Source organism: Cynara cardunculus (genome assembly GCF_001531365.2).
Source record: "Cynara cardunculus var. scolymus isolate 2C chromosome LG 15, CcrdV1, whole genome shotgun sequence".
In the NCBI taxonomy this organism is placed as follows: Eukaryota; Viridiplantae; Streptophyta; class Magnoliopsida; order Asterales; family Asteraceae; genus Cynara; species Cynara cardunculus.
The window spans coordinates 16,088,078-16,104,836 of record NC_037542.1 but is presented as its reverse complement, the minus strand read 5'-3'; the positions used below and the strand labels follow the sequence as shown (position 1 = coordinate 16,104,836).

At 36.4% G+C, this 16,759-nt stretch overlaps 1 protein-coding gene across 2 annotated transcripts in view; it reads right to left on the bottom strand.

Annotated features, from left to right (window-relative positions):
* Window positions 1-16,759, bottom strand: part of LOC112527451 (SNARE-interacting protein KEULE-like) — a 25,235-nt gene that overhangs the window by 1,404 nt on the left and 7,072 nt on the right. Inside the window, exons 4-20 of one of the 2 annotated variants that reach the window (XM_025138118.1) lie at window positions 16,414-16,492; window positions 15,834-15,884; window positions 15,624-15,720; window positions 15,512-15,544; window positions 14,094-14,219; window positions 13,785-13,979; window positions 13,603-13,686; window positions 13,421-13,519; window positions 13,266-13,342; window positions 11,072-11,168; window positions 9,122-9,247; window positions 8,905-9,000; window positions 8,232-8,351; window positions 8,066-8,143; window positions 6,338-6,534; window positions 5,981-6,071; window positions 5,815-5,904 (exon numbers count right to left, since the gene is read on the bottom strand). In XM_025138118.1, coding sequence (XP_024993886.1) covers window positions 5,815-5,904; window positions 5,981-6,071; window positions 6,338-6,534; window positions 8,066-8,143; window positions 8,232-8,351; window positions 8,905-9,000; window positions 9,122-9,247; window positions 11,072-11,168; window positions 13,266-13,342; window positions 13,421-13,519; window positions 13,603-13,686; window positions 13,785-13,979; window positions 14,094-14,219; window positions 15,512-15,544; window positions 15,624-15,720; window positions 15,834-15,884; window positions 16,414-16,492 — 1,736 coding nt within the window. The remainder of the gene's footprint in view (window positions 1-5,814; window positions 5,905-5,980; window positions 6,072-6,337; window positions 6,535-8,065; window positions 8,144-8,231; window positions 8,352-8,904; window positions 9,001-9,121; window positions 9,248-11,071; window positions 11,169-13,265; window positions 13,343-13,420; window positions 13,520-13,602; window positions 13,687-13,784; window positions 13,980-14,093; window positions 14,220-15,511; window positions 15,545-15,623; window positions 15,721-15,833; window positions 15,885-16,413; window positions 16,493-16,759) is intronic. The other variant, XM_025138119.1, reaches the window with a different exon arrangement.

Here is a 16,759-nt window from a genome sequence, read left to right as displayed (position 1 = left end):
AAAATATTTATTTTATTATAGTTTAATAGATTACATAATTAATCAAAAAATATATATAAACAACTCATTAAGGGTAAGTTGGTCATTTTATCTGTTCTTTCCGATCTTACCAAACGCTCAACAACTTGCTATGTCCAGTTCTATCCTGTCTGGATACCAAACGCACCCTAACAAAAAATTTATTACAGGAGTAGCTTTGTCCTACAGAAAGCATGGTTTTAGTAATGCTCAGTATGGTTACACAGCAGGCTGGTGGTTCACATATAGGAGGGGAAATTAGTGTGATTCCTTATTTTTTGTTCTGAATAAGACCTTAGGGGTATTTTCGGGTTTTCCTTTTGTAGAGCGTGGGAGCCTTTTTGTTGGCGGGAGTTCCTGTTTTGGAGCATTCTGTTTTTCAATTCAGTTGTAATACGAGCTTTGCTCTGGAGAGACCATGGCCTCTCGAATGCAATTGGAGTGAATTCTTTTTCGCATCAATTCAATTTCAAGCTTTTGACCTCAGTTTATAGCAAATTGGTATCAGAGCAGTCACGATCCAAGTATGGCGATGAGGAGTGTAGCAACAAGAGTTGACGATTTCGAGAGTAGTGTGGGATCAATTAAAAAAAGAATGCAAACGATTCTGGAGCAGATCGAGTGGATCGGGAAACAACAGGAAGAATTATTCGTCTGGGTCATCTGATGGAGATAATACGGTCGGATTTGGAGGAAGTGGAAAAAATGGTGATAAACACGATCCTAATCATTTTTTGGCAGTAAAAGCATGGAGGTTAGAAATTCCAGCGTTCGATGGTACAGATCCGGATGGATGGATCCTGAGAGCCGAAAGGTATTTCACGTTAAATCGATTAAGTCTTGAGGAGCAAATTGACGTTTCGTTTATAGCGTTTGAAGACGATGCGCTGAAATGGTTTCAATGGGAGCGTTGGGAAGATTTGAAACGATTAATTCTTTGTCAATTCAGATCGCTAGCTCTAGGATCGTTATGTGAACAGTTTTTGGCGGTGAAACAGGAAGGACCAATCGATGATTATAGGAGAGTTTGTGGAATTTGCTGCTCCTGGATGGAATACCTGAAGAGATATTTCTCAGTCAATTCATTAACGGATTGGAAAATTCGATTAAGGCCGAACTGCATCTATTGAGTCCATTTTCATTAAGTGAGGCAATGGAGACCGCTTCCAAAATCGAAGTAAAAATAAAATGATCGCCAGAGAGAGATCAACGTATATAGGAAGGAAGAATTCAAGTTCTGTATTCGAAGCTAAGAGCAGCGGATTGTTTGAGGAGTTTCATGGATCTACGACCAGAGGTCATACCGGGGCGGATCGTTCTTATAAGCGCATAGCTGCTGAGATTTTCTGGGTTGGCATGAGCAAAGACATAAACGACTTGGTGAAAAGTTGTGAAGTTTGTCAAAGGAATAAGACTTTAAGTGGCACTCCAGCAGGTCTGTTACAACTTCTATCTCTGCCCTCTATAGTTTGGGAGGAAATATCGATGGATTTTATTGAAGGCTTACCTCGATTTGATGGTAAGAGTACCATTATGGTGGTTGTAAATCGTTTTAGCAAGTATGCCCACTTTATTGGATTGAAACATCCATATAATGCTCAATCGGTTGTTGAAGTTTTTGCAAAGAAAATAATACGGCTACACGGAATTCCCCAATCCATAGTCTCCGATAGAGATAAGATTTTCCAAAGTGCGTTTTGGAAAGAGATATTCAAACTACAAGGTTCTAAACTCAGGTTTAGTACTGCATACTATCCGCAAACAGACGGGCAAACGGAAGTTGTGAACAAATGCTTAGAACAGTATCTGAGATGTTGGGTTTCGGACTGACCAAGGGAGTGGAGTAAATGGTTGTCTTGGGCTGAGTTGTCTTATAATACTTCATTTCATACCTCACTTAAATGTTCTCCTTTCCGTGTACTTTATGGGAGAGATCCTCCACCTTCGATATGTTATAAATCTGCTTCCTCAAATTTGCAGTCCGTAGAACAAGAATTAATGAGCAGAGATGAAATTTGGGATGAGGCCAGGATGCATCTGTTGAAGGTTCAATGTAAGATGAAACAATAGGCCGACCTAAAAAGAAAAGATGTTGTCTTTTCGCCCGGAGATTGGGTGTTCTTAAAATTACGTCCTTACCGACTGAAATCCTTAGTGAAGGGTAATCAGCCAAAGTTGTTAGCCAGATTTTATGGTCCCTATAAGATCTTGGAGCAGATTGGAAAAGTAGCCTACAAATTGGAGTTACCTGTGGGAGTGAAGATACATCCAGTATTTCATGTGTTGCAATTAAAGCAAGCTTTTGACAATTATGCTTCTACAACAGAAATTCCTACCCAAATTACGGAAGACTTGGTTCTACAAGCAAAGCCAGAGGATCTGTTAGATATTCGCCCAATTACTCAAGGCGAACCGCGACAGTTGGAAGTTTTAGTGAAATGGAAAGGAATGTCTGCAATTGAGTTTTCTTGGGAGCATTTACAAGCTTTGTTACAACAACTTCCTAATAATCACCTTGAGCAAGGTGAAATCTTTGGGGGAGTATTGGTGTACCTTCGGTTCGGTTCAGTTCACATATAGGAGGAGGGGAAATTAGTGTGATTCCTTATTTTCTGTTCTGAATAAGACCTTAGGGGTATTTTCGGGTTTTCCTTTTGTGTAGAGAATGGGAGCCTTTTTGTTTGCGGGGAGTTCCTGTTTTGGGGCATTCTGTTTTTCAATTCAATTGTAATACGAGCTTTGTTCTGGAGAGACCATGGCCTCTCGAATGCCATTGGAGTGAATTCTTTTTCGCATCTATTCAATTTCAAGCTTGACCTCACTTTATAGCATAGGCGTGCTTCCACCCTGGGCCAATCCACATATCATGTGCTCCCGGGGAACCATTCACAGGGGATACGGTGGGGTGAGACAGGATACAACACAAATGCAATCCATATATCATGTTCTTATAAAATACAGGCACTATGTTGCAAGTACCAGAATGCAAATGTATGATACGTGGATACCAACATGTAGAGATTTAAAAAAGACAACGGATACAAGGGTGTACTTGTATGTGTTACATTTACACAAGTCTAAATTCAAATCAAATCAACAAAAGAAAAAAGTATTTCGTGCTTCAGTCAACACACTAAAACCCAAGTCTTATCGTGCTCTTACTTTCAATTCAGTGTGTCCATACTAGTCCAAAATGTAAAAAAATAAACTTCCTATTTAGAATTGTTTGTTCTTGTTCCCAATCATAAACTTGAAGTTCTAGCCTTTGTTTCTTTTGCCAAAATGTGAATGTTAATCTCCTTTTGGTAAAATCAATTGTTGAAAATGGTGATTTCCATGTTCTTGACGAAAGCAGAGAGTTTAAAGCCAAATTAGTGCATGAGGATGGGTTTAATTAATGTTTTATCATGCCATGATGTTGTAGTAACATGCTATTAGGATCTTAATGCAGAAAAAATCGGTCAAAATGGATTAAAAATGAAGAATTTATGCCACAAAAAAAGTGAAACGGTTGAACCAGAGCCCAAAATCAGGCCCTGTGCACCTTGCATAGACACCAAGTTTTGCCTTGCATTTGGCATAGCCGTGTGAGTCCTTGGAAGGGTCTGACATGGTCGTGTGAGCATGCGTCAGTCTATGTGACTCATGTGAGTGATTTAGCATGCCCATGTGAGTCTATTCAAGAGTTTTGGCATGGCCATGTGAGATCCAAGCAGCCTGTGTGGGTTCTTCAATACGTGTTCGCACGATCATGTTATGTGCAAGTAATACAAGCATCCCATGAATAGTGCAAGTACTTGGAAACCTATGTACGATGTTTATGTAGGTTGTGAGCAAGTGAGTGGCAAATAAGCCTACACTAATCCAAGGTAAGTTTCATGTGATTTAGAACTGAGATGCATGCAATAATAGTATGTTCAACATCGGCAGTAATGTTCAATGATATCAATATAAATATTATCTTCAGTATGTTTTCAGACATGACAGAGTATGTTCGGTATTTAGTTTTTTTCAGAGAAGTATGAGCATGCCATGTGTTTGTAGTTTTCAAAGCATACTATATGTTTTACAATAAAATGTTCAAATATGCATGTTTAGATATGTTCATGTGTAGGGTCATGTACTGGGACGCCGGTAATATCCGGCAGGGCACCTCGAAGATGAATAGTTGGTACATGTACCGCAAGGTACCTCTGTAAACAGTTCAGTTTAACTAGTCATTTCACTGTCGGTCTTTTAGTTTGATTTCTCTATTTATAGCAATATCCAAGGGGTATGAGTTACAAACAAAAATCATGAAACCCCAACTGATGCAGGGGAAGAGAAGAGTAGAGAAATTGGAGCTTAAATAGACAATCATATTGCTCAGATGGCAAGCTTGGATTCTACACTAATCCAAGGTAAGTTTCATGTGATTTAGAACTGAGATACATACAATAATAGTATGTTCAACATCTGCAGTTAAGTTCAATGATATCAATATAAATTTTATTTTCAGTATGTTTTCAGACATGACCGAGTATATTCGGTATTGTTTAGTTTTTTCAGAGAAGTATGAGCATGCCATGTGTTTATAGTTTTCAAAGCATACTATATGTTTTACAATAAAATGTTCAAATATGCATGTTTAGATATGCTCATGTGTAGGGTCATGTACTGGGACGCCGGTAGTATCCGGCAGGGTACCTCGAAGATGAATATTTGGTCCATGTACCGCAAGGTACCTCTGTAAACAGTTCAGTTTAACTAGTCATTGTACATGGTTGGTTCAGATATGACAATCGGCCCCCACACTACACCTGTTCAGTCAAGATCTCATGTTCATTTATGTTACGTTACATGCAAGCAAGTTGATCTGTATTTGTTTACACTAGTTCAACTTGGTGTAAATGATATTAGCTATGAAGTGGTGCGTCCTTACTAAATGTTTAGCTTAAAACCGTGAACTTACTTGGCATAAGCTAATAGTAGTATATAACTTAGAATCTGTGAAGGCAGGGAACAGGCAAGGCAAGGGGCTTGCGTAATTCCTTCATTTGAAGTTAGCTTAGTTATGTTATTCAGTTTTTCAGATGTAGTAGACTTTGTATTAGAAGTTCCAGACTGTTTAAGTGATGGTGTTTGATCAGTGTTCAAGTCTTCTGCTGCAGATGTTTTTATGAAGTTTATGATTTAAGTTATTCTTCTTTGATGTTAAATATTCATCTTATCCTAGGAATCGGCACTCACCCTCCTCAGTTACTAAGGACATCCCCCCAGCACGGTCAGCAATTACATCAAGCCCACTTCTAGTCCCTCCACACCCATATGGCCATCAACTGTCTGTTTTGAAAACCCTCTCAATTGAACTCTCTGCTTTGATTTATTTTCCACGGCTAATAATATGAGTTCTCCATTTTCCTTATCTTCACCATTTCGTATGAAATTAGTGAAGAAAATGGAGTTACAAAAATAAAAGCAAAACGAAAACATGGATGGCGTCCCAGGCCACAAAGATAACATTAGTGGCATAACTGCCTTTTTACTGTTTTCTAGTTTGTTTCGTTTTAATTCAAGTACCTAATAATGATGTAACTAGTTCATATGATCATGACACATGAAGTCTGACATGCCAAGTAGGAACTAGAAAGCCACTGAAAAATTTGTGAAATTGAATAAAAAGATCATATATTTGTCAAATTAGCGAATGATGAACCATATTTCCAAATATCATGAATGCAGATAGATATCTAGAATTTCACTTTAGAAGGCTTGAACTTCCATTAAAAACTACCGAAAAAGAGAGAAGTTACTGACCGTGATAAATTGTGGAGGATCATCAAGACTAGATGAACCTAGAACAATTTCTCTCTTCAATTTAGTTGTCAACTTGTGACAAACCCGCAGCTGAGAGGAATGAATATGAGGATCTCTATGTTTATCATAAAAACTACAAATTTCTAATAAACTAGAAAATGCTTACCTCTGATCTAGTTGCTCCACCAACGATAAAAACAAAAATGCGTCGACCCATCTTCTTAAAATCACTAGATGCGTGCCTCAAAATGGAATCACTATAATAAAGGAAAAAAGGCTCAGATCTCCTTAAATGACTATGGAACTACCACAACCAAAAAAATAATAACGATAATGGCAGACATGTGATGGTAAGAATAACCACTCTACTTGTGATCCTTTCTGAGGGAAATACTAAAAAAATGTCACATTTATATCTATACATCTAGAATGGTTAGGCAGTTTAAGGCTATGAAAGATCTTGTGTGTTCACGTCCCTCTAAAACAGTTTTTAAACAAGGCAAACAGCTACAAGCATGCATACCTTGAATACCCATCTTCAGAATCTCGTGGCCTGGCCCATGTTGCTGTTCGTCTTGATCTCATTGAATGAGCAGCTGGAGGTTCAGTTGTTTTTGCTGACTCGGACTGTGATCTTCCATGAAAAGTAGGACTTGGGTCATTCATACAAGGGTAATCAATCTTTGGTAGTTCATTTTTGCTAAGTTTTTCGATTAGTTCCTGAAAAGATAACATACATTTTAGTTCCTCTAGCAAGAAAGAACTTTTCTTTGTCATGAAGAAATGCTTAATGAAAAACAAAAGAAAGCAGAGAGAGAGAGGATATAATAACAAGCACATAATTACTAGTGGCGTATATCGTGTGCAAATCTTTGCCTCAAATCTCAACTAACATAACCGGATAACCAGCAGTGATAGGTTCTCTGACCTCCGGTTTGGTCCAATCACATACAAATGAAACCAACAAGAAACTAGACCCAGAGGCCAGAGTGAGTTTATTTTGGTACACATTATATGCCTTGAATTGATTATCTTTGTAAGTGAGAATTGGTTCCATTCAATAAACTATTTGGCATCACCTAGTACGGCCTAATTCTTCCTCTAATTATTCACTCAAGGCCCTGATGAAAAAGATATACTTTGGTTATCGTAGTATGCAGATTTTTTAATTATAACTATAGAACAGGTGCATTACAATGATCCAAGCCTAACTAACGCTCATAAAGAATTTGTGTAGTGCCGATGACGTTAATATTATTAATTCTAGATTCATACATTAGAAATCAAATGCCACTAACTGATGTCATTTACAACCATTATCTCTAGATTGGTAAATTAGAAACAATATTATCCACTAGTCAGAGTGGTGTTTTTCTTCTTTTAGTGACATGTGAAGAAGTTCTGACTCAACAACGATTGGTGGAAGGATAAATGGTGAAACTACAAGAACCTAACATATTGGTTATCATATGAGCATTAGCTTGTACATACATTACAATCAGTTTTGAATCGAAAATGCAACACATGTTCGCATTTGTTAACATAAAATTAAAATAATGAAAGTTCAGCATTGGTTCTGCCCCACACTGAGACTGGACAATCATTTTCCAATACAGTTCTCAATCCTTCTAAAAAATCGTTATTGCTTCTGATTGGTCTGGTTCCAAATTGTAGTACACCCCCTTTTAATGTGACGAGAGAAGAAAAAAAAAACAAAGTAGCCTAAAAATTATCCATCCCAGACAACCACAGATGAAGTTCTGAACTATTAAAGATCTAAGTAGGGGCTACAAAATCTAAATTGATGTGGGACAAGAAGGAAAATCACAATCTCCTCTGCTTTGATGTAATAGGTCCAACCACGCCTTCATGGTGGTATTTGCATACAATATTTTTTTTTCCATATTCATTTTAGGGTACGTCAAAGAATGGGAAATCATGTAACATTCGAGATGTTTGAACCAATGATTATGTTTAAATACAAAGATTGTTCATCTATGTATTACCATGCAAAAGTACTTTAGAATAAACGATGACAAACAATAATGCATATCATGCATATACAAGAACAACCAATGAGCAGAATTGGTTGGTTGGATGAATATGCTGAGTGTATGACAAACATCAATTTTCAACATATATAAAGAAGCCCACACAACTCTTATTTATATATTTTTCTCCTGTTTGGTGAAAGAGTGGATGCAAGAAGTAGGTCAAGCTTAATTGGACTAAAAACTAAACACTCCCATACCTCAATCATAGGATAAAACCGTGATAATTGCCAAGTTGATTCTTCGCCGGTACGATCTTTTCTTAAGCCATGTTTCTTCTGAAATGACATGAAGAAGAGATGATATTGTCAGGAAAAAGAAGTTACAAAAAGTGAAGATCTTCATAGAATAGAACCATTTATATACCTTGTGAACATCAAATTTCAAAGAGAAGGCACCGATTGAGTTCTTTTTTGCGTCTGATGATCCCTCAAGAAATCTCATATTGTACACAGCATTCATGTCATCTGAGGGAAGTCTTGCTAACTGGAAAACATAGAGGAAAAATATGTATATCAGCCAGAAGGCAAAATGATAAACATCAATATTTTGTGATCACAGTTACTGGAGCCAAAACGGCTTAAGAAATTCAAGTAGACACTGAGAATCTAATTTTCATGATAATAATTATAATTTGTATTCCCCCAAAAGTATGAAACACGTCTTCATCTGTCAAGAATAATTTGTACAAATGATAGCTGCAGAACAAAACATAGGAGTGACATATAAAAACACTTGTACACCTTAGGCCAAAAATAGTTCCCCAAATCAAACCTGACAGCAACAAAGTATTGCAATTGTCTTACAAGAGAAGATCCTAAATCATCCTACCATTCATGGAAACTTACAGACAGAGAGAGAGAGGAGTTCATGTTCAAATGCTCTAGTGATCAAGGCAAGGAAAAAGAATTGGAATATACACTTCTTAGATCTCTCTCACTTGTAAGCCTAGTGATAGAAAAATTACAATATAATTGAGCGGCACCAAACTAAGTATTTAGTCTACAAGTTAACTGATAAAATATATTGAAAGCCTTGCCTCCATTAATTTTGCAAGTTTGTCACTCTCAAACTTCTCTGGATGAGTTGCTGCGTAGATCATTAATAATCGCAGCTTATTTTCACGTGTAGCATCCTGCATTAAGAGGCAGCTAAGAAACATAGAAATGTTGACGTGTTTTTGTAGAAAAATAACATAAGTGCATGGACCACTGATGATGTTTGTGCTTTTGATTTCACCAGATATGTGTGCTCACCGGCTTTAATCTGAGAAAGTTGATGACCTCCTTAGTTCCTGCATCTCCAAATACAAGGTCCTGTTCTAGTTGTCCCACTTCTTTAAGCCCCGACTCCCTAATAATTTTGTTAATCTTTGCAGCAATCTGCATCAATCAAATCCATACAAAAATTTATATCAGTTGCATTAGAAAATCTCCTTCTTCCATAGTTCCTTGTATGCAGTATCTGGGACACTTCAAAAAGCAACTGCATCTTTGGTAAGCCATGTAAAAAGATTTAAGAGATACTTTTGAAGCAAGAAGTATTGGCTTGGTAATTTAAGAATTAGAGAACTTAAACATGAAGTGGAACATCTTAATAAACATGAAGTTCTAGTATATTAAATTAACTTCAACCACAAATTCAAGGAACAAACTAGATACAATATAAGCATGTTACCTGAGAAGAAAAACCGGAGCATGTAATTTTGGAGATTTGACATTTAAGTGATCTTCACATCTGAAAAATCTACTTGAAATTCAAGATGCTTCTTTTATTAATTTGACCTTCTACTTTTTCCATCCCTCTTGACTACTCCCACTGTCCCACAGATAAGAGTCTTTGTACAAAAGGTGTCATGGAGATTAAGACATTTGGCAATGTTTAATAGCTTAACCAATATACCCAACTTTTTTCGTTCATCATATACAGTAGCAAAGAAGCATATACCTTTGCCAATTGTGTTATATGTCAGTTGTTTCAAAAACGTGGTAAAGGAACTCATAGATTTTGCAGAAAAAAGGATACTCATTGTGGGGCAGCCTAAAAAAGGAATCAGTACATAAGAAGTACGATAAGTGTAATGTAAAGCATGTAAGCAGTTTGGCTATAAGCAAATTAGTAAACAAATCCAAAATATTAAGTTAGTGATAGATTTGGGGACTTCCATATCCCATGAATTCTGGTGCACACCAATCTGCACCTGATATACGACCATGAGTTAGATGAGTCAAGTTGACCCGATATCTCCTATCTACAGCCAATTTATCTGTATTTGCACTGCTCAAGTCTCTCTTCACTTCTACCCATGCTCATGTCAGCCTACCATTACCCTCACAATGCCACCCTCTTCATACACATCACCATCACCATCACCATCACCATCACCATCACCATTGCTGGTGCATTTAAAGATCCAACATGTAGGGATGGTTGATCATAAAATATAGAATATGCAAATAATAGTAGATCTACCAAAAAAATTCTTGCCTAGGACATTTTCATAAGGTTGTGAATGTACAAAAGGTGGACAAGACTGGAAGGAAAGAAGATAATTCAATATATTACACCAATGAAAGAAGCTTTTGTCAAAGTCAAACAGGATCAACAAACATGACCATATGGCCCAATATACAAAAGGGAGATCAGATACATATCGATATTTCAACCCCACCCCAAAAGGCAAAAGAAGGTGCAATTTGAAACAAGCAACATCTCATCCCTCGGGTAAGGGAAGGCCACCTGCATTTTGGTGCATTCATCTTTCTTTCCTTGGTCAATATAGCTCGTGCCTCTTAGGCTTAACAAGATGGGGTCAAAATCGACTCAAACCTAGCCACCAAACACGAGAGCGGAAGTAGAGAGCTGGGAAAAACTTGGCTTAAATATTGTGTTCTCGCACAATAAATTCCCCGACTATTTTGGGATAAGAGACTTCCTCCTGTTCTTACGATACACCAAATCATTGAATCTCCAATAATAACAAATAAGAGCAATGGCTTACGTAGTTTGTGTCAAGACATGTTAGATCCCTAAACTAGGCACTCATTGAGATCTAAATAATGCAACTGTTTAAGATACCCAAATAAATTCTACAACATGAGGTCTTATCATTTGGAATATCTAATCTACTATGACGTTAGTTCCCTAAGATAGATTTTTGGTAACTGAGAGCATTATACGACAAGTGGAATTTTCTGTCAACTTACATCAACATGGAGGGATAGCTTGTCGATTTGTTCACTATATTGTGGCAATGCTTGGACCATCTTTTGCAAGTCTCGAGTAGATAACTCACCACCATCTCTACACATAAAAACAAAATATTTGAAATCAAGTTACAGAGAATGGCAGTGCTAAAATGTGCATTTGAGCATAAGCTACAGCATGACAGGCGCAGAGCCGCAGACCCACTATGGCCAGAGGGTGTTCAAGAAAGGACGTGCAATTTTTTGAAATACTTACGAAAATATAAAGTTACATGATAAATCTAAATAATGCATCCGAGCCTACAGATGGAAAACAAGGTTACTTTGAATCCTGATCACACACTTACAAAATCAAAAGTCCACCTGTGTAATGAGATATAAGCTAATATTATAAGCATGGTCTAAATACTACTGTAATCTACAAGGAAAGGAGACTGGAGAAGTGCAATACACAGAAAGGGAAAACCAGGAATCAGTTACCGTGTGACAACTAGAATTTCGAAGATGTGCATTACACACAAAGGAACAGTATAATTAGGCAAGAAATGCATACACAAAAGATTTGATGCACCAAATGGCTTAATACCGTAAGAACACATACATAGCGAAGAATTGTTGGGACAATTTCAATGATCAGGTGTCATCATTAGACAAGAAAATGAACTTAAGAATGCTTAAGAATGAATACACAAACAAAGAACACCTGTCATTTCTTTATTTTTCCTTTTTGTATTTTATAACATATAGAGATCCATTTCTACATTATCATATGACAATACTTGCTTAAGTGGACTTGCATATACTTAAAAATTTTGATATCTTCCTACGATTTCAACCGAGTTAATTCAAGTGCGCAACTAATGTTAGGCCAGAAAAAAATAGAGTATACCAAGAAGCGAACTCTGAAAGCCATATTGTACATTCAAAGCCAAATGATCAAGGGCTACACAACCTATACAATCCACCCTGATGTCAAAAGGACAGTTCTAGACTTCCACGTATATGTCTTCAACGTTAGAGACCCATGCCATGTAGGAATTCTCAGAATTATCTTTATTGAGCCAGTGTAGATTTTCGGACTTAGAAAATTGAATGGGAACAACAGCTACATACTAATCGAAATTGTAGACACAAATTGCTTGTCTTCTTTTGATTAAATATCCAAACAAGCATTAAGACGTTTTAATGATTGACAAAGCAGCTTATTTGATGTAGGAATGTTAACATTCTAGAGATAGGATTTGGTTGAAGAATATGTCAGGGTCAAACCACAAAACGCTAACCTCCTTAAGCTTGTAGTAAATAAAAGAGTGCAACAGCTTGGACCACTGGAAATAGGAAATTAAATGGCATTCCATCGCTCGTGACATGGTAAGTATGGGTCTTCATTACAAATTATAGTACAAGTTAATATCTAACATACTGAACTAAACTCCAGTCAGATTTAACTGGAAAAAGTCTAAACATATAACCCCTCCCTCACAAGTCACAACAGAGTCCCATGACTTCATATATGAAATCGGTTGGTGTGCAATTCAAATTTGACCTTTTTAATAGAAAAATTATACTACATTACTGATTACACTGTAAAAATAATAACAAATGTAACATTTTTAAGCCAAAAAGGGGGCCACATTAACTCCAATTGTGGGAGAGAGGTAGCAGCCATAAGCCGCGACAAGTTAAAACACTGCAAGGTCCCACGCAAACCTTGCACGCCATGAACACTGTATGATGGCCTTATTTTCTCAGCATGATTGCAAATTATCCATAGCTAGATGCAACATTTTGGGTGGTAAGAATATGAACACCAAACCAAGAAAATCCCACTTGGAGGTAGGGTCCTAACCCCGCAGGGGCGGATGTATATGGACCATGCCTCCAGCCCTAGGGGTGAAGAGGCTGCTTCTGTGAAGACCCCCGGCTTTGGATGATAAGAATGTAAAACCTATATTCTAGTAAACAGTAATAGTACTTGCTTTTATGTGATTACCTAATGATAAGAAATCAAAGAATTTCAATCTTCAATCATATTACAAATCCCAAATATCTAGCTGTGCAAGAATTAATTTTGGTTGACATTTTCATAATTATATTGCATGCCTCAACAATTAACATAATGGGTCATCTTTGTATCCAAATTTTTCTCTGGAGCAAAAGTTCGAGTTCACATAAAAATCATCTGTAAACAGACCTTGAACCCTGGTGCATCTGTGCAGCTTTATTCTTTGACACAAAGTTTGTCATCTTGTCATGCAACCGTTCACTAGCCTGAGAAGGCACAATTGATCAAAAACCATTTGAATACATATGCTCAGAACTAATATGAAGAAACCCAATGAGACATACATCTGCTATATGTGAATGGCGGAGCTCTAGCCATACAGGATCATGATCTTCTAGCAGGACCTCTTTCTTTTCAGGAAGGCCACCTGTTTTGCTTGCAACCTAAGTAGTATAATTACTTGATGTATAATAGCAAAAAGAAGGCAAACTTGAAGAACAATCCATGCCCAGAAGCATAGACTAACCTCATGAACATATTTATTTCCATCCATATTAAGTAAATCATGGCACATGGCATCATATGTCCATTCATGAATGACAGGAGCAATCTAGAAGATAAAATCCATAAGAGGCTATTAAGACAAATTAAAAGTAATAGATTGCAGTAAGAAAGCCATAATCTACGAATCAAGAATAAAAAAAAGACCTGGTCTATTGATCTATCTAGGATAAGCAGCTCGCATGTTTCTGTCTGAGGAAAATTAAAGTTGTTGAGAGCTTTATATTTCATAAGACAATTCCAAACAGCTGCAGCAAGTTTTGTAGGGATCAAATCACGAATTGTCGTCATTGTGGTAGGATCAAGGGATTTGGCAGCACGGTAACGTACAAAAGGGAACTCCTGTGAAGAACTTATATAAGCTTCAGCTATATTGAAAGCACTATGAAAAAGGTTTCACATTTCCTACTCCAGACCCTCAACCTTGACAAAATAAGAAATAACAAGATTGCCTACCAACAATGAAGCAAAGACGGTTGCGATGCGGTTGGCCATCATATTCAAACATTGATCTCCTTTTCGGGTCATTTCCTCATTCCCATAAAGTTCTTCCAAAGCCATCCCATTATCAGTGATAAAACACTGTATGGTGAAAAAGAATTGGCTAGTCAAAACCACAAAGCAACATATAATAATAACTCTTTTTCAATCAACCACTTGATTCCAAGAAAACAAGTCCAAAGTTAAATTAACTTTTTCCAGAACTCTCTATGAGCAAAAAATAAATCACTTTAACACTGGGAGTGACAGCAAAAAGCTTACGTATTGCTACTATAACATGCATTATGCACAGATAGGGGTGGATCTCTTAGGATTTGGCATTGCCTCATAAGTTATAAATCTTGAAATCTACTTGGCTTCTTGTATTTTAAATCAAAATGACTTTCTTTCATGGATTTTTATGATATAATAAAAAATACTACCATGATTTTGACATACTCATTTTTAAAATCATATTCCATCAATTGTAAGCTTGTAGTTGCGTTAATTCAATTATAAAGTCTACAAAATGGAACCTTTCTTTGGTTGACTTTTAAGTGCACGACTTCTAACTTGAAAAAAATCATAATTGTTAACATGTTTATGGGTGGGATATAGTTGACCCAACAATGAAATGGGCACAACTTGAAAATGTTTGTTTTTAAAATGATGTTTGCTTATTTCATTGCTAAATTTATTAATCATATTTTATTATTTTGATAAAAAAACTATTAAGTTTGTAATGCTTCTATCATTCTACATCTTAGCTATAAATTCTCAGTTATCTATCTAAATAGACAATTATTTATAACCCTTGTATTTGATTTCAAAAAAAAAATCCATACTCAAATAATGTGCTTAACAATTTCCTTTTGTAACATTGTATTTAATTAAAATACAAAGTGTCATATGATAGATAGTCAAGTTTGAATAATTCTTCAATATCTTAAGATTTTTCTTTACTATATTTTTTATTAAAAAAACTCATTATATAACAGCAAGGAAAATTTAGAAAAACCATTAGATAACCCTTCTCTAAGACATTCTGAACCCGTTCTTCCAGTGTTCATGTCCTCAGAAAGAGTAATAGCTTAAGTTTATGCTACCTAGAGGTATTCTACCCATCTTAGTATTTCAATGTCTTCCAATCGACTTTTGGCACCTGAAAGTTTCCATAGACAGCAAACCATCATTCGTACTACATGCTCCAAAAAGCATCTGCGCAACTAATAGTAGAAGTCTATATATTAAGGTATGATTGCTTGCATAACTCCCTTTATTGCATACTTATGTTGATATGACAATGCTTACACCGTTACACTGGCAGTCTGGCACAAGATGAAAATTTCAAGCAGATTAACTAAAAGCAATTTTACTTTAGCAGCATTGGGTACCTGGCTATCAATGGCGAAGTACTCCAAGTTCATCTGCAAATTCCACTCAAAAGTAAATACAACTATGAATCTAATTATATAACAAGAACAAAGATCACAGAGAAGTTTAAACCTCTTTCATAGCACGTAAACGAGATTTTAAGCTTTGCTCCTTTTTTATATAATTAACCAATTCTTTTGGAACTGATGAACTGAAGAAGACGTAGGCGCTGAAAGGAGTAAGGAAGCGAATATTAAGGAACCATAATAAGATCTAAATACCGTAGTTTTGTGATGAGACACAGATAACAGAAACATGAAAGGCATATGATCTTTCACATACTCTCTATAAAGAGGTGTTCTTCCAGCCATGTCAGACAGGAGCATAACGACACTGCATTTCAATAGAAGCATATGAGGATAAAATAAAATAAGATGCTCCTCATTTAGCGGAGATGAACCGGATGAAGGAACATCTATTGTGCAGCAGTCATCAAAACCAAATAACCACAGTAACTATAATAAGAACTTGACTTATGGAGGAGCACCATGCTTAAAGATAAAATCACCAACCATTAAAGGTCATTGTTCTGTTGCATATATGGACAAATATGTTGAGGTCTTCTAGACAAATGTGACAAAATACACTCATTAATGTAGTTTCCTGATAATAATATAGTTTTGTTGGATTTGCAAGTAAATTCAGTTGTAACATAGACAAAAAGCCAATGGTGATATTTAGCATGAGATGCAAGGAGAGCTCTTGAACCACATATAATAAACAAGTAAAGAATAAGAGGTTTAGGAAAACATAAAAGTTAGGCACTACAAATATAGTACTTCAAAATTATATATTGCTTGTCAAAGAGTAAGAAAAGAAAGAAAAACAGCACAAAAGAATTAAGTATAAGAATTTTAAATACTTCTCTTTTGTTGGCTGGACATAGTACACTGCATCCATAGTGGGCAGTGGTTGTCTTCTCTTGTTTATGTCTTCCACCACTAAAGCAAGAAACAACAATGTTACATAACTGAGTGATATAATCAACATCATTGTTACTTATCATGATTAAACGCAATCGTGTATGATGGTCAAATATAGTGCAATAATTGCTTTGTGTCAGTTGTTAGAGGTAGTTAGGACTTAAAATTTCTAGTTGCATTTACATGATAGAGATGTAGCATTTGTAGACAACAAGTGTGTCAGGATATGTTTCAGCATTTGTAGACAACTGCTCAGTGTCAACCTTCCTCCCCCCCCCCCCCCCC